General features: G+C 30.1%; 3 protein-coding genes across 3 annotated transcripts; 2 read left to right on the top strand and 1 right to left on the bottom strand.

Moving 5' to 3' along the window:
- Nucleotides 1–1,967: 1,967 nt before the first annotated feature.
- LOC135960361 (sarcotoxin-2A-like) lies at nt 1,968–3,127 on the bottom strand. Its single transcript, XM_065511633.1, has 2 exons — nt 2,743–3,127; nt 1,968–2,678 (listed from the first exon to the last, which is right to left on the bottom strand). The coding sequence occupies exons 1-2, from the start codon at nt 3,060–3,062 to the stop codon at nt 2,081–2,083; spliced, it is 918 nt and encodes a 305-aa protein (XP_065367705.1). The 5' UTR covers nt 3,063–3,127; the 3' UTR covers nt 1,968–2,080.
- A 1,815-nt stretch (nt 3,128–4,942) lies between these two features.
- Nucleotides 4,943–6,111, top strand: LOC135960354 (sarcotoxin-2A-like). Its single transcript, XM_065511626.1, has 2 exons — nt 4,943–5,329; nt 5,394–6,111. Exons 1-2 carry the CDS (start codon nt 5,010–5,012, stop codon nt 5,989–5,991), a joined length of 918 nt encoding a protein of 305 aa, XP_065367698.1. The 5' UTR covers nt 4,943–5,009; the 3' UTR covers nt 5,992–6,111.
- Nucleotides 6,112–9,666: 3,555 nt separating this feature from the next.
- LOC135960763 (sarcotoxin-2A-like) lies at nt 9,667–10,731 on the top strand. The gene is made up of 2 exons (XM_065512146.1): nt 9,667–10,014; nt 10,074–10,731. The coding sequence occupies exons 1-2, from the start codon at nt 9,701–9,703 to the stop codon at nt 10,669–10,671; spliced, it is 912 nt and encodes a 303-aa protein (XP_065368218.1). The 5' UTR covers nt 9,667–9,700; the 3' UTR covers nt 10,672–10,731.
- Nucleotides 10,732–25,955: the final 15,224 nt, after the last annotated feature.

Raw genomic sequence — 25,955 nt, 5'->3', positions numbered from 1 at the left:
TCAAGCAGACACTTTTCTATAGAAAACTGTCTCAAGCAGACACTTTTCTATAGAAAACTGTCTCAAGCAGACACTTTTCTATAGAAAACTGTCTCAAGCAGACACTTTTCTATAGAAAACTGTCTCAAGCAGACACTTTTCTATAGAAAACTGTCTCAAGCAGACACTTTTCTATAGAAAACTGTCTCAAGCAGACACTTTTCTATAGAAAACTGTCTAAAGAGACACTTTTCTATAAAACTGTCTAAAGAAGACACTTTTCTTTATAGAAGACACTTTTCTGTATAGAAAACTGTCTCAAGAAGACACTTTTCTGTATAGAAAACTGTCTCAAGAAGACACTTTTCTGTATAGAAAACTGTCTCAAGAAGACACTTTTCTGTATAGAAAACTGTCTCAAGAAAACACTTTTCTGTATAGAAAACTGTCTCAAGAAGACACTTTTCTGTATAGAAAACTGTCTCAAGAAGACACTTTTCTGTATAGAAAACTGTCTCAAGAAGACACTTTTCTGTATAGAAAACTGTCTCAAGAAGACACTTTTCTGTATAGAAAACTGTCTCAAGAAGACACTTTTCTGTATAGAAAACTGTCTCAAGAAGACACTTTTCTGTATAGAAAACTGTCTCAAGAAGACACTTTTCTGTATAGAAAACTGTCTCAAGAAGACACTTTTCTGTATAGAAAACTGTCTCAAGAAGACACTTTTCTGTATAGAAAACTGTCTCAAGAAGACACTTTTCTGTATAGAAAACTGTCTCAAGAAGACACTTTTCTGTATAGAAAACTGTCTCAAGAAGACACTTTTCTGTATAGAAAACTGTCTCAAGAAGACACTTTTCTGTATAGAAAACTGTCTCAAGAAGACACTTTTCTGTATAGAAAACTGTCTCAAGAAGACACTTTTCTGTATAGAAAACTGTCTCAAGAAGACACTTTTCTGTATAGAAAACTGTCTCAAGAAGACACCTTTCTGTATAGAAAACTGTCTCAAGAAGACACCTTTTTGTATAGAAAACTGTCTCAAGAAGACACCTTTCTGTATAGAAAACTGTCTCAAGAAGACACCTTTCTGTATAGAAAACTGTCTCAAGAAGACACCTTTCTGTATAGAAAACTGTCTCAAGAAGACACCTTTCTGTATAGAAAACTGTCTCAAGAAGACACCTTTCTGTATAGAAAACTGTCTCAAGAAGACACCTTTCTGTATAGAAAACTGTCTCAAGAAGACACTTTTCTATAGAAAACTGTCTCAAGCAGACACTTTTCTATAGAAAACTGTCTCAAGCAGACACTTTTCTATAGAAAACTGTCTCAAGCAGACACTTTTCTATAGAAAACTGTCTCAAGAAGACACTTTTCTATAGAAAACTGTCTCAAGAAGACACTTATCTATAGAAAACTGTCTCAAGAAGACACTTATCTATAGAAAACTGTCTCAAGAAGACACTTTTCTATAGAAAACTGTCTCAAGAAGACACTTTTCTATAGAAAACTGTCTCAAGAAGACACCTTTCTATAGAAAACTGTCTCAAGAAGACACTTTTCTATAGAAAACTGTCTCAAGAAGACACCTTTCTATAGAAAACTGTCTCAAGAAGACACTTTTCTATAGAAAACTGTCTAAAGAATACACTTTTCTTTCTCTAGAAAACTGTCAAAAAAAGAAGATAATTTTCTATATCAAATTATTTAAAAATGAAGACACTTTTCTGTAGAAAAAAAGACAGTTTTCTATACGAAACTGTTTAAACTGTTTTTCTATAGAAAACTTAAAATAAAAATCTTTCCAAGTAAAATCTGTTTTGTATTAGGGGGCAAGAAATCTCAGGGTAATATCTCGTCTTCAATAGGGGAAGCGTATCCACACGCCAAACTCTATTTTTTTATTGTCTGAAAAATCTCGAAAATGGTCCTAAGTAATTTAATTTCCATCAAAGAGTATTTTAAAAATCTATTTCAATAAATTGTTTTAATACATTTATTTCTTAAATAAACGTTTCCTTTATTTATCAATTAATCAAATAAATAGCTAATACATTTACCAAAAATATTACATAAAGTAACACAATACTTATTCTTAACCTCTCCAGCCATTATGACTTAAACCCAAACCGAAATTAAAATCTTTTTGTCCACCGAATGGGCCATTCAGCCACTTGGAAGCACCGGCATTGGCATTCAATGTTGTGAGACCATCATTTGAGGACCATAAGTTAGAGTGACCACCCACCGAAGCCTGTTTGCCGATGCCCGAAAAGCGTGTTAAACCAGCATTTAAACCATGACCATTAACATGATTATAGTTCAGCAGACCACCGGTTTTGTCAAACTTGAAACCATTGTCCTGTAACACATTCGATTTAAAGAAAGTACCACCCACTTGGTGTTTGTCGTTTTGAAAGAGATTGGCCGAAACGCTCTTAGTTAAAGTATCACTGACACCCTTATTAATGTCACGACTTACGCCAGCTGCCAGGCCATAATCATTTTTCCAAACCACACTGCCACTGGTTTGTTGGGGTTTGAAGTCGACACCCTTGATTTTGGTATCCGTTTGTGAGACTTGGGCTGAGATAGTATTCAGATTATCTACTCTTAAGTTGGCTTGAGCTTGCTTTATCAGCGAGTCACTTATCGAAGTTTGTGCTTTGGTAACAGAGGCAGTAAGACCATTACTGTAAAGAAAAATTTTAAGTTTTATTAAAAATTTAAAGTTTCTTTTAATTTCAAGAAGTTTACCTAGTAGCTCCTACTGTGGCTCCTCTTATGGGTTCTCCACCCTTAGTATTGCCTTGAGCAAAGACCTCACCAAATGCCGCTCCGTTTTTATTGCCTACAGATGTGCTGGCTTTGAGTAAAACATCCTGACCACCATTAGGATTTGTGGCAACTGAGTTTTCGAGAGTGACTCCACGTCTTACGCGTATCATTTGTGGCGCTCTAGTTGGTGGTGGATAGTAGGGTAACTTTTGTACATACACTCTTTGAGGATATGCTTGTGCCTCGGAGGCCAGGGCCACAATGCCCAAACAGGCAGCCAATAATAAAATGCACTTCATGGTGAGAGGATTTATTTTAAAAATTAATTTTTTATTAAAAATAAGTTGTGTTTATTTGAGTTCGTGTTTGTAACTGATGATTGATGAGCAGAGATGATGCAGCTTTTATACATATTTTAAATTTGCTTATCAGTAGCGTCAATGTTGCTTCTAGTGTGTGAATACCCCAGTATCATTCAGGAGTCTGGGAGAAGGGGATTCTATGTTTAAATAAGCATACATACTTATAAATATATTAACTGCAAGAAATTTAACCTTTTTTCTGTGATTAAATGAGGAATCCCCCTTATGAACCAAAATACAATTCTTTTTAATCAAATCTAAGAGTTCAAATTGTATTTTATTTAAATAAAATATTAATAAATTAATTAGAACAACAGTAACAATAAAGATAAAAAAAAAATACATTTGGTTAAAACTTCTCGTCAGAAGAATGATCAAATACCTTTAGTAAAATGCTATTATCAAAAACGAATAAACAAAGTACGTCCTACGTTAAGAAGAAACATTATTTCTTATCAGACACTATAAAAAACTGTCTAAAGAAGACACTTTTCTATATAGAAAACTGTCTAACGAAGACACTTTTCTATATAGAAAACTGTCTAACGAAGACACTTTTCTATATAGAAAACTGTCTAACGAAGACACTTTTCTATATAGAAAACTGTCTAACGAAGACACTTTTCTATATAGAAAACTGTCTAACGAAGACACTTTTCTATATAGAAAACTGTCTAACGAAGACACTTTTCTATATAGAAAACTGTCTAACGAAGACACTTTTCTATATAGAAAACTGTCTAACGAAGACACTTTTCTATATAGAAAACTGTCTAACGAAGACACTTTTCTATATAGAAAACTGTCTAACGAAGACACTTTTCTATATAGAAAACTGTCTAACGAAGACACTTTTCTATATAGAAAACTGTCTAACGAAGACACTTTTCTATATAGAAAACTGTCTAACGAAGACACTTTTCTATATAGAAAACTGTCTAACGAAGACACTTTTCTATATAGAAAACTGTCTAACGAAGACACTTTTCTATATAGAAAACTGTCTAACGAAGACACTTTTCTATATAGAAAACTGTCTAACGAAGACACTTTTCTATATAGAAAACTGTCTAACGAAGACACTTTTCTATATAGAAAACTGTCTAACGAAGACACTTTTCTATATAGAAAACTGTCTAACGAAGACACTTTTCTATATAGAAAACTGTCTAACGAAGACACTTTTCTATATAGAAAACTGTCTAACGAAGACACTTTTCTATATAGAAAACTGTCTAACGAAGACACTTTTCTATATAGAAAACTGTCTAACGAAGACACTTTTCTATATAGAAAACTGTCTAACGAAGACACTTTTCTATATAGAAAACTGTCTAACGAAGACACTTTTCTATATAGAAAACTGTCTAACGAAGACACTTTTCTATATAGAAAAAACTGTCTAACGAAGACACTTTTCTATATAGAAAAAACTGTCTAACGAAGACACTTTTCTATATAGAAAACTGTCTAACGAAGACACTTTTCTATATAGAAAACTGTCTAACGAAGACACTTTTCTATAGAATACTGTGTAAAGAAGTCACTTTACTATATAAAACTGTCTAAAGAAGACACTTTTCTATAGAAAACTTTGACAGTTTTTTTTTCCATTCTTTTTGAATCATACAAGGTCTTCATTTTGAAATCAAAGATAAAAGAACGTTTATTATGTATTTAAAAAAAGTACCTTTTCCCAGACTCATAAATGATGGGGTATTCACACACTAGAAGCAATATTGACGCTACTGATAAGCAAATTTAAAATAAGTATAAAAGCTGCATCATCTCTGCTCATCAATCATCAGTTACAAACACGAACTCAAATAAACACCATTTGTTTTTTAATAAAAAAAAATAATTTCAAAAATAAATCCTCTCACCATGAAGTGCATTTTATTATTGGCTGCCTGTTTGAGCATTGTGGCCCTGGCCTCCGAGGCACAAGCATATCCTCAAAGAGTGTATGTACAAAAGTTACCCTACTATCCACCACCAACTAGAGCGCCACAAATGATACGCGTAAGACGTGGAGTCACTCTCGAAAACTCAGTTGCCACAAATCCTAATGGTGGTCAGGATGTTTTACTCAAAGCCAGCACATCTGTAGGGAATAAAAACGGAGCGGCATTTGGTGAGGTCTTTGCTAAAGGCAATACTAAGGGTGGAGAACCAATAAGAGGAGCCACTATAGGAGCTACCAGGTAAACTTCTTAAAATTAAAAGAAACTTTAAATTTTTAATAAAATTTTAAATTTTTCTTTACAGTAATGGTCTTACTGCCTCTGTTACCAAGGCACAAACTTCGATAAGTGACTCGCTGATAAAGCAAGCTCAAGCCAACTTAAGAGTAGATAATCTGAATACTATCTCAGCCCAAGTCTCACAAACGGATACCAAAATCAAGGGTGTCGACTTCAAACCCCAACAAACCAGTGGCAGTGTGGTTTGGAAAAACGACTATGGCCTGGCAGCGGGTGTAAGTCGTGACATTAATAAGGGTGTCAGTGATACTTTAACTAAGAGCGTTTCGGCCAATCTCTTTCAAAACGACAAACACCAAGTGGGTGGTACTTTCTTTAAATCGAATGTTGTGCAGGACAATGGTTTCAAGTTTGACAAAACCGGTGGTCTGCTGAACTATAATCATGTTAATGGTCATGGTTTGAATGCTGGTCTAACACGTTTTTCCGGCATTGGCAAACAGGCTTCGGTGGGTGGTTACTCTAACATATGGTCCTCAAATGATGGTCTTACAACATTGAATGCCAATGCCGGTGCTTCCAAGTGGCTGAATGGCCCATTCGGTGGCCAAAGAGATTTTAATTTCGGTTTGGGTTTAAGTCACAATGGCTGGAGAGGTTAAGAATAAGTATTTGTGTGTTACTATTTATATATAATAGTTTTGGTAAATGTATTAGCTATTTATTTGATTAATTGTTAAATAAATGAAAAGTTTATTTAAGAAATAAATGTATTAAAACAATTTATTGGGACAGATTTTTAAAGTTCTCTTTGGAGGAAATTGATAATATAGGATTATTTGCGAGATTTTTCAGACGGTAGATAATTAGAGTTTGGCGTGTGGGTACGTTTCACTATCAGTAATGCAAAAGAGATATTACCCCGGCGTTTCTAAATACCCCTAATACTAAATAGATATTACTTGAATAGATTTTTATTTTAGGGACATTGAAACTCATCCTTAAAAAAATACACAAAAATTAAACATGGAATTCTTTTGCCATTTCAATTGGTACTTTTGTTTCTTGGAAAATAACGTCGAAATGGTTGAGAAAGGATTGAATTTAAATAAGCCCCTACGATTAAAGATAAGATATGACTGCATAAAGACCAACGATCGATGCTGAAATATGCCTGTACAATTGAAGCTAAAATATAATTTTAAAATAACCACGATTGGTATTAATTTATGGCTGTATAAAGACCTACCATGAAAGCTAAGATTTGACTGTATAATGATATATGATTGAGGCTAAAATGAGTCCGTAGAAAAACCTTGGATCGCAGCTAAAATTGCCATAAATAAATACGATTGAATTTACAGTTGTTTAGAAATGTTTTGTTTTTGGAAATAATTCGGTTTCTCAGTAACTATTGGAAATATTGTTGCGAAATTTCATATGGTTGGAGCTGAGGTGTTTTCGAGTTGATTTGAAGTTGTTCAGCTTCCAAGGAATAATGGATGCAAGTGCATGGTCCCTCAAAGTTGGTCAAATACACTTACATGTTTATTTATTTTTTTAATTTTGCTCGAGGTTCGAAATTTTTCTTTAAAATATCAGCTATATTGTTGATAAAATTCTAAATAAAATAAGATAATTTTCTAACAGTTACCTCCAGCCTATAAAAAGTTAAATGTATCCAAATTTGGAACATGTAAAAAGGGCCGTTTTATTTACGTTTTCCAAAAAAGTTCTTCTGTTGAAACAAATTTTCTTTGGGCGGAAAGAGAACTTAATGCAAAAGCGTGTAAAGTAAAATTTGGCTCACTTAAGCGGACCTATCCAAACTTGGACAATTTAAAAGAAAAGTTTAGGTTTCAGTAAAAAATTCTAAAAAAAGGCAAAGCACTGCACCTCGAAAATGCTACAGATTTGTATAACCCTAAATGTTATTTAAATACTTACAATGATTATTTTCTATCACATGTTAAATAACGTCTCAGTAGGAACTTTTCTAAAAAAACTCAGTTTTTGGAACACATTTTGGACGATTGATTCTAAAATATGACTGTATATAGACTTACGATTGGAGCTAAAATATGACTGTATAACGACATACGATTAAAGCTAAAATATGACTGTATAAAGACCTAAGATTGAAGCTAAAATATGACTGTATAAAGACCTACGATTGAAGCTAATATATGACTGTATAAAGACTTGTGATTGAAGCTAAAATATGACTGTATAAAGATCTAAGATTGAAGCTAAAATATAACTGTATAACGACCTACGATTGAAGCTAAAATATGACTGTATAAAGACTTACGATTGAAGCTAAAATATGACTGTATAAAGACTTATGATTGAAGCTAAAATATGACTGTATAAAGACTTACGATTGAAGCTAAGATATGACTGTATAAAGACTTATGATTGAAGCTAAAATATGACTGTATACAGACTTATGATTGAAGCTAAAATATGACTGTATAATGACCTACGATTGAAGCTGAAATATGACTGTATAAAGATCTAAGATTGAAGCTAAAATATGACTGTATATAGACTTACGATTGGAGCTAAAATATGACTGTATAACGACATACGATTAAAGCTAAAATATGACTGTATAAAGACCTAAGATTGAAGCTAAAATATGACTGTATAAAGACCTACGATTGAAGCTAAAATATGACTGTATAAAGACTTATGATTGAAGCTAAAATATGACTGTATAAAGACTTATGATTGAAGCTAAAATATGACTGTATAAAGACTTACGATTGAAGCTAAGATATGACTATATAAAGACTTATGATTGTAGCTAAAATATGACTGTATAAAGACCTACGATTGAAGCTAAAATATGACTGTATAAAGACTTGTGATTGAAGCTAAAATATGACTGTATAAAGATCTAAGATTGAAGCTAAAATATAACTGTATAATGACCTACGATTGAAGCTAAAATATGACTGTATAAAGACTTACGATTGAAGCTAAAATATGACTGTATAAAGACTTATGATTGAAGCTAAAATATGACTGTATAAAGACTTACGATTGAAGCTAAGATATGACTGTATAAAGACTTATGATTGAAGCTAAAATATGACTGTATAAAGACTTATGATTGAAGCTAAAATATGACTGTATAAAGACTTACGATTGAAGCTAAAATATGACTGTATAAAGACTTATGATTGAAGCTAAAATATGACTGTATAAAGACTTATGATTGAAGCTAAAATATGACTGTATAAAGACTTATGATTGAAGCTAAAATATGACTGTATAAAGATCTAAGATTGAAGCTAAAATATAACTGTATAACGACCTACGATTGAAGATAAAATATGACTGTATAAAGACCTACGATTGAAGCTAAAATATGACTGTATAAAGACTTATGATTGAAGCTAAAATATGACTGTATAAAGACTTATGATTGAAGCTAAAATATGACTGCATACAGACTTATGATTGAAGCTAAAATATGACTGTATAAAGATCTAAGATTGAAGCTAAAGTATAACTGTATAACGACCTACGATTGAAGCTAAAATATGACTGTATAAAGACTTACGATTGAAGCTAAAATATGACTGTAAAAGACTTATGATTGAAGCTAAAATATGACTGTATAAAGACTTGTGATTAAAGATAAAATATGACTGTATAAAGACTTATGATTGAAGCTAAAATATGACTGTATAAAGACTTACGATTGAAGCTGAAATATGACTGTATAAAGATCTAAGATTGAAGCAAAAATATGACTGTATAAAGACTTACGATTGAAGCTAAAATATGACTGTATAGAGACCTACGATTGAAGCTAAAATATTACTGTATAAAGGCTTACGATTGAAGCTAAAATATGACTGTATAACAACCTACGATTGAAGCTGAAATATGACTGTATAAAGACTTACGATTGGAGCTAAAATATGACTGTATAAATACCTGTAATTGATATTAAAATACCTACGCTTAAAGCTAATATTGACTGCAAAAGACCTATAATTGAAACTAAAATATTACTGTATAATGACCTAAGATGGATGCCAAAATATGACAGTATTTTTTTAATTTTTATTTTCCAAAATTGTTCTTTATGAAAGGGGATTCCTTTTTAAAACATATAAAAAATTACTCTTTAGGCTTTAAATAAATTATGTTAAAAAAAAAATCCCCGTATCCCAGTCTATTAAAAGATGCTTGGGTATTTCCATTCCTATAAGAGATACAATGACGCTGCTGATAAGAAAAATATTAAATGAATATAAAAGCTGCAACATCATTCTACTCAGCAATCAGTTATAACAAAGAATTCAAATAAGACATAATTCTAAAACATTTGAAACATACATAAAATCTCCTATAATGAAGTGTATTTTAATATTGGCAGGCTGTTTGATTATTGCGGCCCTAGCCCAAGCGTATCCCCAAAGAGCTTATCCCCAGCATTTAGTGTATCGTCCACCACCAACACAACGTCCTGCCAGACCCATACGTTTCAGACGTGATGTTAAGGTAGCAAATACAATAAACACAAATCCTAATGGAGGTCAAGATGTTTCGCTATCAGCCACCAAAGTTGTAGGAAATGAGCATGGCGCAGCATTTGGTTCAGTCTTTGCTCAAGGTAATACCAGGGGAGGTGAAACAATAAGAGGAGCTACTATAGGAGCAGGAGGGTAAATTTCTTAAATACCTATAACTACAATAAAATAATATTGTGTATTTTTATTTACAGCCATGGTGTTAGTGCCTCTGTTACCAGAGCCCAAACTTCGATGACAGACTCGTTTATAAAGCAAGCTGAAGCCAATTTAAAACTAGATAATTTGAATACTATCTCAGCTCAAGCCTCACACATGGATACCAAAATCAATGGTTTCAATTTTAGACCCGAAGGACGCACTGTCCGATTAGTATGGAGAAATGGTAATGGCTTCACTGGCTCCGCCAGTCGTGACACTCAAAAGGGTGTCAGTAATACAATAACGAAATCTGCCTCGGCCAATCTTTTCCACAATGATAGACATAGTGTGGATGGTACTGTGTTCAATTCGAATGTTGGTTTTGATAATGGCTATAGTTTCGATAAAACTGGTGGTAGTTTGGGCTATTCTCATGCCGGTGGTCATGGTTTAAATGCTGGTCTAACACGTTTTTCGGGCATTGGCAAACAGGCTTCGCTGGATGGTTACTCAAATCTATGGTCGTCAAATGATGGTAGCACGAGGTTGAATGCAAATGCTGGCGCCTCGAGATGGTTGAATGGACCGTTTAGTGGACAAACAGATTATGGTTTTGGTTTGGGTTTAAGCTATAATGATTGGAGCGGTTAATTAGTTGTTTAGTATATGTAGGTATTATTTATTTAATTAACTAAATTAAAAATGTATTTATTAAAAAATATGATTGATTGTAATCAATTAAGTAAAAAACAGATTTGTTTTTGTTCGTACAAATTTTGCGATATAAATAGATTTTGAAAAAAAAAATCTTCTTTGTTGTCTTTATTATTCTTTAAAACTAGAATTTGCATACACTTGATTCCCTTGCAAGATAAATGTATTCAACGACACAGGGGATCACAGTATAAGATATTAAAAACCTACGATTGAAGCTAAAATATGACTGTAATAACAACTACGACTGAAGTTAAAATCTGGCTAAATAAAGAGTTAAATATGACTGTATAAAGACTAACGATTGAAGCTGGAATATGACTGTATAAATATCTATGATTTACTATTGAAGCTTAAATATAGAGACCTGCTATTGGAGCTAAAACATGACTGTATAAAGACCTACGATTGAAGAAAAAATATGACTGTAAAAAGACAAAGGATTGAAGCAAAAATATGACAATAAAATATTTTTTTTTTAAATTCTTTTTGAATCTTTTTATTCCAAATTTATTTTTTAAATTTTTTAAAAATTGTTTTGATTTGTTAGTGAACATTTGTTAGTGCAAACACTTTAATTTTTTTTTAAATTTATTAGTGAAAAAATTGTATGTCAAAAAAAAAATTGGGTTCAAATACCTACCAAAGCACAGTGGTTTAAAAACTTTTTTTTTTGAAATAATTCGGTATCTTGGGAACTATTGGAGATATTGTAACGAAATTTCACACACTTTGAGCTGAGGTGTTTTCGAGTTGATTTACATTTGTTCAGCTTCCTAGCGCTAATGGGTGCCAGTACGTAGCCCCTAAAAGTTGGTCACCTCGGGTCTCAAATTTTTTAAAAAATTAATTTTTCCGAATGAGCTGAAATTTTGAATATAAATAGTCCTTAAGAAGATCTACAAAAAATGCGTTTATAAGTTTAGGTTATCTCTATTAGTTGAAGAGATATTCAGGTTTATTGATTTATTTTTTTTTAATTTTGCTCGATCTTTTTATGGTGTTTTAGATATGGCGGGCCTAGGAAGGGTCGAAATTTATTTTTAAAATATCAGCTATATTGGCGATAAAATTCTAAATAAAATAAAAACAACTTGTTAACAGTTATCTCTTCCATATAAAAAGTTATACGCATCCGAATTTGGAACTTGTAAAAAGGGCCGTATTTTTTACGTTTTTTCCCAAAAAAGCCCATATATTAGTTCTTTTGTAGAAAAAAAATTTCTTCGGGACTATATAGAATTTTTATATGATCCGAAAACAGAACTTAATGCAAAAGCGTATAAAGAAAAATTTGGCTCACTTAAGCGGACATATCACCCCCGAGTCGTATCCAAACTTGGCCAATTTAAAAAAAAAAAAATTGGTTTGAGTAAAAAATTCTAAAAAGGCAATGCACCGATCTATGAAAAAGCACCATATTTGTATAAACCCATATGTTTCTTAAATACCTACTTAGTATTTTTACTATCACACGGTAAATAACGTCACAGTAGGCACTTTTCTAAAAAAAACTAAATTTTTGAAACACATTTTCCACGTTTTAGGAATTTTGGTATTTGAAAATAATAAATTTCAAAAATTCTAATGCCATTGATTTAAGGACATTTGAATCTATATTGGTTCCAAATTTTGTTATGATATCTTTAATTTTTAAAATTTTACATTAATTCAAATTTTATATTTTTATTCGTGGAAAATCACCATATGAACATTTTTTAGTTTTTAAGGTAAATGAAGTCCCAAAATTTTATAAAATTATTTAATTTTACTAAAATATCAATTCTCAAGTCATAATGTTTTCAACACTATCAAATACTTATATAATAGGCCTTTATTTACTCCTTAGAAGTTCCACAAACCTTGCCCCCTTTGAAAAATATTTACGTTTTTTTCATATAATGCGTGTTAAATCTGTTACACCAAAATTTCTGTTAAGTCTGTACATGTTTGAATTCAAAAATTTACATTTGATATGATAATAATATATTGCGCGCGCCGACTCGTGAAATATTAGGACATTATGACATGATAGGAGACCTTGTGAATTGCCCATATGTGAAAACAAAATCATTACTCGAGTGTAACTTTTTTGAGTAATTTTTTTGTTTGAGTTTTTTTTTCTAGTTCTCGCTCAATGTATATTTTCTCTATAAAACCTGCTATAATTTTATTTTTAGAACATAAGTTTGAATTTAAAAATTGCATATTTTTGTGATTTTTTGTTATAAATAACACAAAGGTTAAATTCAATGACCTTTAAAAATCATGTTTTTTTAAGAAAATAAAAAAGAATATTTATTTAATACAATCAAATTTTGGGGTTCCCTTGTCATTATCATCTGTTTAGCTACAGCTGCTTCCTCATGAATCATGTTTATCAATTAAGCTCAATTATCAGTTTGTCTTTTAATATACATAAATACTTATAAAGTACATACAGTATAAATGGGTTTAGTGTAGATCCCCTTTAGAAATTGTTCTAGTGATAACAACATTTATAAATAATAATTTAAAAAAAAAATTTTAAAATCTTGTGCGTAGAACTACCTTTACACTATATGAATTATTATCAGAGACCAACATCTAAGACGCTTTCAGACAGAGTATAACAGTTCATCTGCTGGTTTGCTAAACGCTAATAAAAATTAAATTAATTTTATAATTTGTCTGTAAAAAGACCTACGATTAGCGCTAAAATATGACATGATTGTAATATGACTGAATAAAGTCCTATGTGTGAAGCTAAAATATGACTGTGCAAAGTTCTACGATTGTAATTAAAATATTACTGCATAAAGGCCTATGATTGAAGCTAAAGTGTGACTGTATAAATACCTGTGATTAAAGCTCCGATTAAAGGAAAAATATGAATGTAAAAAGATCTTCGTCTGGATCTAAAATACGACTGTACAAAGACCTGTGATTGGAGCTAAAATATGACTGTAAAAAGACCAGCAGATTGAAGCTAAAATATGACTGTATGAAGACCTGTGATTGAAGCTAAAATATGATTGTATAATGACGTATGATTGAAGCTAAAGTATGACTGTATAAATACCTAAGATTGGAGCTAAAATATGACTGTGTAAAGATCTGTGATTGAAGCTAAATTATGACTGTGTAAAGACCCGTGATTGAAGCTAAAATATGACTGTATAATTATCTCCGATTGAAGCTAAAATATGACTGTATAAAGACCCACGATTGGATCTAAAATATGAAGGTATAAATAGCTGTGATTGGAGCAAAAATATGACTGTATAAAGACCAGAAAATTAAGCTAAAATATGACTGCGTAAAGACCTGTGATTGAAGCTAAATTATGACTGTGTAAAGACCCGTGATTGAAGCTAAAATATGACTGTATAATTATCTCCGATTGAAGCTAAAATATGACTGTATAAAGACCTACGATTGAAGCTAAAATATGACTGTAAAAACCCTTCGATTGGAGATAAAATGTGACTGAATAAATACCTGTGACTGAAGCTAAAATATGACTGTATTAGGACCTACGATTAGAGCTAAAATATGACTGTATAATGACGTATGGTTGAAGACAAAGTATGTCTATATAAAGACCTACGATGGGAGCTAAAATATGACTGTATAATGACGTATGATTGAAGCCAAAATATGACTGTATAAAGACCTGTGATTGAAGCTAAAATATGATTGAATAAAAGCCAGTGATTGAAGCTAAAATATGACTGTATACAGATCCACGATTAGAGCTAAAGTGTGACTGTATAAAGTCCTAAGATTAATGATAAAATATGACTTTATAACGAACTGTGATTGAAGCTAAAATATGAATGTACAAAGACCTACGATTGAAGCTAAAATGTGACTCTAAAAAGACTTGTGATTGAAGCTAAAATATGACCTACGATTGAAGCTAAAATATGACTGTATAAAGACCTGTGATTGAAGCAAAAATGTGAGTGTATAAGAACCTACGATTAGAGCTAAAATATGACTGTATAATGAGGTATGATTGAAGTAAAAATATGATTATATAAAGACCTGTGATTGAAGCCAAAATATGATGGTAAAAAGACTTGTGACTGAAGCTAAAATATGACCTACGATTGGAGCTAAAATATGACTGTATGAAGACCTATGATTGAAGCTAAAATATGATTGAATAAAACTCTGTGATTGAAGCTAAAATATGACTGTATAAAGAACTACGATTGAACCTAAAATATGACCGCATAAGGAGGTATGATTGAAGCTAAAATATGACTATATAAAGACCTGTGATTGAGGCTAAAATATGATTGAATAAAAGCCTGTAATTCATGCCAAAATATGACTGTCTAAAACTCTGTGATTGAAACTAAAATATGACTGTATAAAGATCTGTGATTGAAGCTAAAATATGGCCTACGATTGGAGCTAAAATATGACTGTATAAAGACCTGTGATTGAAGCTAAATATAACTGTATAAAACTCTGTGATTGAAGCTAAAACATGACTGTTTAAAGACCTACGATTGAAGCTAAAATTTGACTGTATAAGGTCCTGTGATTGAAGGTAAAAAATGACTGTATATTGACCTACGATTAGATCTAAAATATGACCGTGTAATAACGTATGATTGAAGATAAAATATGTCTATATAAAGACCTACGATTGGAGCTAAAATATGACTTTATAATGACGTATGATTGAAGCTAAAATATGACTGTATAAAGACCTACAATTGAAGCTAAAATATGACTGTATAATGACCTGTGATTGAAGATAAAATATGACTGTATAAAGACCTGTGATTGAAGCTAAAATATGATTGAATAAACGCCTGTGATTGATGCTAAAATATAATTGTTTAAAACTCTGTGATTGTAGCTATAATATGACTGTATTAGAGCTAAAATGTGAATGTATAAAGTCCTAAGATTGAAGATAAAATATGACTCTATATTGACCTACGATTGGAACTAACATATTTCTGAATAAATACGATATAAAACCGTATGATTAGAGGTAAACAATGTTTGAATAAAGGAATACGTTATGAGTTATACAAGTACAGTATAAAGACCTACAATTGAAGCTAAATTAAGACTGAATTTAGTACTCCTTTAAAACAGAACAAAGATTTAATTTTCCCTCCCTGGTACTAAGACTGTTTGGTGGTGAGTGTATTTTTAGTACTTACCACTAAAAATCATCCCTTAAGGGGCAATTGTTTACATTTTAACGGTTAAAGGGGTAGTTTTATTCAACAAACGGTTATATTGGGACACTAACAAACTGAGAGAATATTACAAAAAGTTGCTGGCGATTACACTCATAAAGCTTTTTTTTAAACAACAAATAATAACTCTCAAAGCTTTAATGTTACCACAAAAGAGAGCGAAACGGTTTATAAAAGTTTCCTAAGGTTACAAAACCAAAAAAAAACAAATAAAAGACAACAACAAAAATAATGGAAAAATATACCGCACAATAACAAATTCAATGTGTCAGGAATTCATTTAGCTACACGTGTATTTATTTGCTCTATAGAAAGGTTTTTTTTTTGTTTGCCAAATCACATTGTATGAAATAAATTGAAGTTCATTGATTGTTGAAAATTTGTTTTTCCCAGCGTTTGTTATTTTTACTTTTTTTTTTGTTATTCCCAACTAGAAATAATAGAAAAACAAGATACACACACAGAGTTACATTTAAATAGCATCACATAATATTAAAGCTACACAATTTAAAATTAAAGCAATATAGAATTGCTGGCATACTTTAGGGGTGCTGGAAAAATTAATATGTAAAGTAGGCTTTTAGGTAAAAATTATAAAAGAATTGTTTTTATTTAGTTTAAATTCATTTGTTTCAATTAAATATTTTCGATAAGAGAAGACAAATATTTTGTTGTTATTTTCTTTTCAATATTTATGTTGTGGTGTAGCTAGCTGTATTGTCTACATTTGAAATTTTATTCAATTATGCATACAATTTGCATTCATTAAATATGATCTTTTTTTGTGTATTAAACTTTCAGTATTTGTATGTGTGTTAATGGTTGGATATATGTATATGAATATTTTTTGCTATATTTGCCATACATTTTGACCATGACCTAAAATAATATTTTGTATATTGTACTGGTTTAAATGTGTGTAGTCTACATATAGTATAAATTCTTACATACATAGTATTGTATGTATATAAATATTTTTAGTAGTTGGTAGTTTGCTTGAAATTGTATCTATTATTTTTCTATTATTTTTTTATGCATTTGCTATAGTATTGTTCTTATTTTTTTTATTTATTTTTTTTTTTGGTTGCAATGAAAAATCATCCTTTCTACTGGTAGTTGGTTGCAGTGGTTATGCTGCAGTAGTCATCTCTCTATCAAGCTCGATGGAATAGAAACAACAAAAACAATAGCAGTTGAAATTATACTACATATTTAGAAGAGTTCGAGTATCGTTTACACCAGTCATACAAACATATATAGTAAACTAGAAATTGAAAATATTATTGAGTGTCTGATAGTTCTTATACTTATGAGTATTTTTGCTATCACAGAGCTACATCTATAGCAAAATAACAGCTAGTCCATATCATAATGCTGGGAAAATGCATTATAATCATGAGTGCAAACATTATTGGCAGCATGTGCGCCATATTATAATCACCCGCCACTGACAATTTTCGTCAGCTGAGGTAAGTGTAAATTGTACTTGCACTAGATGACGATTACCGTGACACATCTTAAAAGGAAAAAGAGCACCGAAATGATTAGTAACTTGTAATTTATATATAAAATCCTTAATAACTTAGCAAATAAGTGTTTAATTGAGAAAAAGAGTTCGATCTGTGATCACTCATATTTCAGATAAAAAATCTATTTTTCATATGAAAAAACTAGAAATCTAAAATCCTTAATAGTTTTGTAAATAAGCGTTTAATAGAATAAAGGAGCTCGATCTGTGATCACTCATATTTCAGATAAAAAATCGATTTTTCATATGAAAATCCTCAAAAATCTAAAATCCTTAATATCTCTGTAAATAAGCGTTTAATCGAAAAAAGAAGCTCGATCTATGATCACTCATATTTCAGATAAAAAATCGATTTTTCATATGAAAATCTTCAAAAATCTAAAATCCTTAATATCTCTGTAAATAAGCGTTTAATCGAAAAAAGAAGCTCGATCTGTGATCATTCATATTTCAGATCAAAAATCGATTTTTCATATAAAAATCTTCAAAAATCTAAAATCCTTAATATCTTTGTAAATAATCGTTTAATCGAAAAAAGCATGTCGATCTATGATCACTCATATTTCAGATAAAAAATCGATTTTCATATGAAAATCTTCAAAAATCTAAAATCCTTAATATCTCTGTAAATAAGCGTTTAATCGAAAAAAGAAGCTCGATCTGTGATCATTCATATTTCTGATCAAAAATCGATTTTTCATATAAAAATCTTCAAAAATCTAAAATCCTTAATATCTTTGTAAATAATCGTTTAATCGAAAAAAGCATGTCGATCTATGATCACTCATATTTCAGATAAAAAATCGATTTTCATATGAAAATCTTCAAAAATCTAAAATCCTTAATATCTCTGTAAATAAGCGTTTAATCGAAAAATGGAGGTCGATCTGTGATCACTTATATTTCTGAACAAAAATCAATTTTTCATATAAAAATCTTCTAAAATCTAAAATCCTTAATATAAATAAGCGTTTAATCGAAAAAAGGAGGACGATCTATGATCACTCATATTTCTGATCAAAAATGGATTTTTCATATGAAAATCTTCAAAAATTTAAAATCCTTAATATCTTTGTAAATAAGCGTCTTCAAATATCTAAAATCCTTAATATCTTTGTAATTAAGCGTTTAATCGAAAAAAGAAGCTCGATCTGTGATCACTCATATTTAAGGTAAAAAATCGATGTTTCATATAAAAATCTTTAAAAATATAAAATCCCTAATATCTCTGTAAATAAGATATTAATCTAAAAAAGGAGGTCGATCTATGATCACTCATATTTCAGATTAAAAATCGATTCTTCATATGAAAATCTTCATATTTCAGATAAAAAATCAATTTTTCATACAAAAATCTTCAAAAATCTAAAATCCTTAATATCTTTGTAAATAAGCGTTTAATCGGAAAAAGAAGCTGGATCTGTGATCACTCATATTTCTGACCGAAAATCGATTTTTCATATAAAAATCTCAAATCCTTAATATCTCTGTAAATAAGCGTTTAATCGAAAAAAGGAGCTCGATCTGTGATCACTCATATTTCAGATAAAAAATCGATTTTTCATATGAAAATCTTCAAAAATTTAAAATCCTTAATATCTTTGTAAATAAGCGTTTAATCGGAAAAAGAAGCTCGATCTGTGATCACTCATATTTCAGGTAAAAAATCAATGTTTCATATAAAAATCTTTTAAAATATAAAATCCCTAATATCTCTGTAAATAAGAGTTTAATCTAAAAAAGGAGGTCGATCTATGATCACTCATATTTCAGATAAAAAAAAATCGATTTTTCATATGAAAATCTTCAAAAATTTAAAATCCTTAATATCTTTGTAAATAAGCGTTTAATCGAAAAAAGGAGCTCGATATGTGATCACTCATATTTCTGACCAAAAATCGATTTTTCATATGAAAATCTTCAAAAATCTAAAATCCTTAATATCTTTGTAAATAAGCGTTTAATCGAAAAAAGGAGGTTGATCTATGATCACTCATATTTCAGATAAAAAATCGATTTTTCATATGAAAATCTTCAAAAATCTAAAGTCCTTAATATCTCTGTAAATAAGCGTTTAATGGAAAAAAGAAGCTCGGTCTGTGATCACTCATATTTCTGACCAAAAATTGAATTTTCATATAAAAATCTAAAATCCTTAATATCTCTGTAAATATGCGTTTAGTCGAAAAATGGAGCTCGATCTGTTATCACTTATATTTCAGATAAGAAATCGATTTTTCATATGAAAATCTTCAAAAATCTAAAATCCTTAATATTACTGTAAATAAGCGTTTAATCGAAAAAAGAATCTCGATCTGTGATCATTCATATTCCTGACCAAAAATCTATTTTTCATATGAAAATCTTCAAAAATCTAAAATCCTTAATATCTTTGTAAATAAGCGTTTAATTGAAAAAAGGGTTCGATCTGTGATCACTCATATTTCTGACCAAAAATTGAATTTTCATATAAAAATCTAAAATCCTTAATATCTCTGTAAATATGCGTTTAATCGAAAAAAGAAGCTCGATCTGTGATCACTCATATTCCTGACCAAAAATCGATTTTTCATACAAAAATCTTCAAAAATCTAAAATCCTTAATATCTCTGTAAATAAGCGTTTAATCGAAAAAAGAAGCTCGATCTGTGATCATTCATATTCCTGACCAAAAATCGATTTTTCATATGAAAATCTTCAAAAATCTAAAATCCTTAATATCTTTGTAAATAAGCGTTTAATCGAAAAAAGGAGGTCGATCTATGATCACTCATATTTCAGATAAAAAATCGATTTTTCATATGAAAATCTTCAAAAATCTAAAATCCTTAGTATCTTTGTAAATAAGCGTTTAATTGAAAAAAGGAGCTCGATATGTGATCACTCATATTTCTCACCACAAATCAATTTTTCATATGAAAATATTCAAATATCTAAAATCCTTAATATCTTTGTAAATAAGCGTTTAATCGAAGAAAGGAGCTCGATCTGTGATCACTCATATTTCTGACCAAAAATTGATTTTTCATATGAAAATCTTATAAAATCTAAAATCCTTAATATCTCTGTAAATAAGCGTTTAATCGAAAAAAGTAGGTCGATCTATGATCATTCATATTTTAGATAAAAAAAATCGATTTTTCATATGAAAATCTTCAAAAATCTAAAATCCTTAATATCTTTGTAAATAAGCTTTTAATCTAAAAAAGGAGCTCGATCTGTAATCACTCATATTTCTGACAATAAACCAATTTTTTCATATGAAAATCTTCAAAAATCTAAAATCCTTAATATCTCTGTAAATAAGAGTTTAATCTAAAAAAGGAGGTCTATCTGTGATCACTCATATTTCTGACCAAAAATCGATTTTTCATATGAAAATCTTCAAAAATCTAAAATCCTTAATATCTCTGTAAATAAGAGTTTAATCTAAAAAAGGAGGTCGATCTATGATCACTCATATTTCAGGTAAAAAATCGATTTTTCATATAAAAATCTTCAAAAATCTAAAATCCTTAATATCTTTGTAAATAAGCGTGTAATCGAAAAAAGGTGGTCGATCTATGATCACTCATATTTATGACCAAAAATCGATTTTTCATATGAAAATTTTCAAAAATCTAAAATCCTTAATATCTTTGTAAATAAGCGTTTAATCGAAAAAAGGAGCTCGATCTGTGATCACTCATATTTCTGACCAAAAATCGATTTTTCAAATCCTTAATATCTTTGTAAATTTAATTGGAAAAAGTAGGTCGATCTATGATCACTCATATTTCAAATAAAAAATCGATTTTTCATATGAAAATCTTCAAAAATCTAAAATTCTTAATATCTTTGTAAATAAGAGTTTAATATAAAAAAGGAGGTCGATCTATGATCACTCATATTTCAAATAAAAAAACGATTTTTCATATGAAAATCTTCAAAAATCTAAAATCCTTAATATCTTTGTAAATAAGCATTTAATCGAAAAAAGGAGCTCGATCTGTGATCACTCATATTTCTGAACAAAAATCGATTTTTCATATAAAAATCTTCAAAAATCTAAAATCCTTAATATCTCTGTAAATAAGCGTTTAATCTAAATAAGAAGCTCGATCTATGATCACTCATATTTCAGACAACAAATCGATTTTTCATATGAAAATCTTCAAAAATCTATAATCCTTAATATCTCTGTAAATAAGCGTTTAATCGAAAAAAGGAGGTCGATCTGTAATCACTCATATTTCTGACCAAAAATCGATTTTTCATATGAAAATCTTCAAAAATTTAAAATCCTTAATATCTTTGTAAATAAGCGTTTAATCGAAAAAAGGAGGTCGATCTATGATCACTCATATTTCAGATATAAAATCGATTTTTCATATGAAAATCTTCAAAAATCTAAAATCCTCAATAATTCTGTAAATAAGCGTTTAATGAAAATAAGGAGCTCGATCTGTGATCACTCATATTTCTGCCTCATATTCTGAAAAATCGATTTTTCATATAAAAATCTTCAAAAATCTAAAATCTTTAATATTTCTGTAAATAAGTTTTTAATCGAAAAAAGGAGCTCGATCTATGATAACTCATATTTCACATAAAAATCTTCAAAAATCTAAAATCCTTAATATCTCTGTAAATAAGCGTTTAATTAGAAAAAGGAGGTCGATCTATGATCACTCATATTTCTCACCAAAAATCGATTTTTCATATGAAAATCTTCAAAAATCTAAACTCCTTAATATCTAAATAAATAAGCGTTTAATCAAAATAAGGAGCTCGATCTGTGATCACTCATATTTCTGCCTCATATTCTGAAAAATCGATTTTTCATATAAAAATCTTCAAAAATCCTTAATATCTCTGTAAATAAGCGTTTAAATAGAAAAAGGAGGTCGATCTATGATCACTCATATTTCTGACCAAAAATCGATTTTTCATATGAAAAACTTCAAAAATCTAAAATCCTTAATATCTTTGTAAATAAGCGTTTAATCGAAAAAAGGAGGTCGATCTGTGATCACTCTTATTTCTGACCACAAATCGATTTTTCATAAAAAAATCTTCAAAAATCTAAAATCCTTAATATCTCTGTAAATAAGCGTTTAATCGAAAAAAGGAGCTCGATCTGTGATCACTCATATTTCAGATAAAAATCTTCAAAAATCTAAAATCCTTAATATCTTTGTAAATAAGCGTTTAATCGAAAAAAAGGAGCTCGATCTGTTATAACTCATATTTCTGACCAAAAATCGATTTTTCATATGAAAATCTTCAAAAATCTAAAATCCTTAATATCTCTGTAAAAAAGCGTTTAATCTAAAAAAGAAGCTTTAATCGAAAAAGTAGCTCGATCTGTGATCACTCATATTTCAGATAAAAATCTTCAAAAATCTAAAATCCTTAATATCTCTGTAAATAAGCGTTTAATCGAAAAAAGGAGCTCGATCTGCGATCACTCATATTTCTGACCAAAAATCGATTTTTCATATGAAAATCTTCAAAAATCTAAAATCCTTAATAAATTTGAGGTGTGAATTCGGGTGTTAAAGCTGGGTGTGAACTATGGATCTTTTAGTCATTCAACTCTTACATCAATTGTGGATCATTTAGTCGTTCAATTCTCATAAATCAATAGTGGATTTTTTGCTGGACAACTCTCACATCTATCGTGGATCTTTTGCTTCACACTTCAACGGCGGCATGCCGCGGCAATTTGAAATTGTCTCTCAGCCGGCTAAAAGTAAATCAATTAAAATTGTAAAAAATAAAAACTGACTAAAATATTAAAAATTAAAAACTTATACCTAAAATGGCGGCAATTTTCAATTTATAACAGAAAAAGAATAATTTGAGGATACAGAAGAGCTAAAAATAAATTCCCATTGTTCCAAGATTTCCTCTAAAACTCAAAAACCAACTTTATAAAACTCTGGTTTAAAAAAGTTGGTCCCATTATTATGAAAATTGTTAAAACATGTTTGTGGTTTTATAGGATACTAGTGCTTTTCAATATAATTTCAAAATACATATACAAACCTGCATCTATTCATGTATATGCCTGTGTATAAGTAGATGTGATAATGTTGTGGTAGTAATACATATTAGTGATCATAACCATTTAGTTCCAACATGCAACTAAACAGCACAAGTATTAAACAAATCTATAGGATTGTCATAGTTATGCAGTTGTTTTCATTATAGAAAATCCAATATTACTAAAGGTAGGTTGGTAGGTATTCCTGTTTGTGAGCACATAGTTATCAATTTATTTTTGTGGGTTTGTGGAAAAAAAATTCTGTTATTAAAACCTTAAATCTGATATTATGAACATTTTCATGATACGCCACATTTTAATGTCACATTATTACACACTTACACAAGTAGGTATTTTTAAATATCCTGGAATACGTGTTTGTATTATTGTTTGATATTTGTGCACGTATGTATTTGCTGAGTATTTGTGTTTGTGAAGTTTAATGTTTTTTAATATGTTTTGTGGGAATGTTAACGATTTGTAGTAGACTATTTAAATTATTGTTTCATGCGACTGCATATTTTCACAACGAGCACAACAAGTGGTAGACAACAGCCACATAATTATTTCCACAATGCGTTGGTTGTTGGTTGTTGCTTGGTTGGATGGTTGAATGACGCCCACTAAATGCTGGCTGAGAGCGTAACATATACAAATTATAATAATGCGTTTTCAATAAGGATTTTATCCTATATATGTACCTACACACATAAGTAAGGATTAATTTCAGTTTTTGGCGCATGTTGTGGAGAAATCCTTTATATTTTGAAAGAATAGCAAATATATAATAATGCTTAATTTGCAAATTTTATACCATCCACCATTACATAGATTAAATAAGGATATATATGTGATGTCTATAAGACCCTGCATTGCATTTGTATTTAAATCTAGTCCTTATGAAATCTTGTTTTGATTTAACTATGTCCGTCCGTCCGTCTGTCTGTAAATTAGTGTGTGTAAATCACTCTCACGTTCAAAATACAAAACCAAAATAAGTGAGTTTCACTTTAAGTGTTTGTCATTGTCCTAGGAAAACTGGTATTGAAAATAATCAATATCGCTTTAGTAGAAATAAAGTTATGGGCCAATATGTGAAACAACCTTGAATAAATTTGAAGCCTTTTAGCAAAACAGTTGCATATCAACATTGTTGTTATTGTTTATTATTATTGTTCTAATGTATATATAAGTTTTAAAAGTGTTGCTGTAATTTATCTTGTTGTTGTAAGGTTTACAAAGCTTAAGACATAATTCCGTCTCTCTGTCAAAGCATTAGTGTGTGTAAATCAGTCTTACGTTCGCAATACATGACCGATACGAGTGACTTTCGCTTGGAATGTTTGCTAGTATCCTAGGAAGTTTGGTATTGAAAATAAACGAAATCGGTTTAGTATTAAAAAATATATGAACCGAAATTTGGCACTACATTTAACAAATTTGCTGTTTTTTTTTTACCAAAATAACAATAGAAATGGAGACTGTTGTTTGGCTAGTTGTTGTAATGGCTATATTGGATTAATGTATGTTGTTGTAGCATTGATTGTTGTTGTTGTATAAGAAATACTGTCCGTCCGTCCGTCTGTCTGTCTGAACATTTGTGTGTGTAAATCACTGTCACGCTTGAAATACAAAACCAAAATAAGTGAGTTTCACCTAGAATATTCGTCATTATCCTAGAAAGTTTGGTATTGAAAATAAATTAAATCGGTTTAGTATTAAAAAATATATGAACCAAAATGAGACACAACGTTAAACAAATTTGATGTTTTTTTTTACCAAAATAACAATAGAAATGAAGACTGCTGCTAGGTGTCATAACGTGTATTGTTGTGGCATTTATTGTTGTTGTTGTATAAGAAATGCTGTCCGTCCGTCTGTCTGTCTGAGCATTTGTTTGTGTAAATCACTATAACGCTCGAAATACAGAACCGATATAAGTGAGATTAACCCTGAATGTTTGCTAGTATCCTAGGAAGTTTGGTATTGAAAATAAACGAAATCGGTTTAGTATTAAAAAATATATGAACCAAAATGAGGCACAACGTTAAACAAATTTGATGTTTTTTTTACCAAAATAACAATAGAAATGAAGACTGTTGCTAGTTGTCATAATGTGTGTTGTTGTGGTATTTATTGTTGTTGTTGTATAAGAAATGCTATCCGTCGGTCTGTCTGTCTGAGCATTTGTGTGTGTAAATCACTATCACGCTCGAAATACAGAACCGAAGTAAGGGATATTCACTAAGAATGTTTGCTAGTATCCTAGGAAGTTTGGTATTGAAAACAAATGAAATCGATTCAGTATTAAAAAATATATGAACCAAAATGAGGCACAACGTTAAACATATTTGATGTTTTTTCCAGGAATGATGTCCCAGGAATATCAGTATTAAATATAAGTGGAATCGAAGTAGAAATATTTGCTCTTTCTCCTACTACTAAATCCTTTTAA

This window comes from Calliphora vicina, chromosome 5, assembly GCF_958450345.1.
Source record: "Calliphora vicina chromosome 5, idCalVici1.1, whole genome shotgun sequence".
Taxonomy (NCBI): Eukaryota; Metazoa; Arthropoda; class Insecta; order Diptera; family Calliphoridae; genus Calliphora; species Calliphora vicina.
The sequence above is the reverse complement of the archived record's forward strand: the minus strand, read 5'-3'. Positions and strand labels throughout refer to the sequence as shown.

What these genes read in the sequence shown, in the direction of transcription:
- LOC135960361 (XM_065511633.1), bottom strand. Translation starts at nt 3,062, where the DNA reads ATGAAGTGCATTTTATTATTGGCTGCCTGTTTGGGCATTGTGGCCCTG. An exon ending in GCCACAGTAGGAGCTACTAG is followed by an intron (nt 2,679 to 2,742) that starts GTAAACTTCTTG and finishes TTTTCTTTACAG; the next exon opens with TAATGGTCTTACTGCCTCTG.
- LOC135960354 (XM_065511626.1), top strand. Translation starts at nt 5,010, where the DNA reads ATGAAGTGCATTTTATTATTGGCTGCCTGTTTGAGCATTGTGGCCCTG. An exon ending in GCCACTATAGGAGCTACCAG is followed by an intron (nt 5,330 to 5,393) that starts GTAAACTTCTTA and finishes TTTTCTTTACAG; the next exon opens with TAATGGTCTTACTGCCTCTG.
- LOC135960763 (XM_065512146.1), top strand. Translation starts at nt 9,701, where the DNA reads ATGAAGTGTATTTTAATATTGGCAGGCTGTTTGATTATTGCGGCCCTA. An exon ending in GCTACTATAGGAGCAGGAGG is followed by an intron (nt 10,015 to 10,073) that starts GTAAATTTCTTA and finishes TTTTATTTACAG; the next exon opens with CCATGGTGTTAGTGCCTCTG.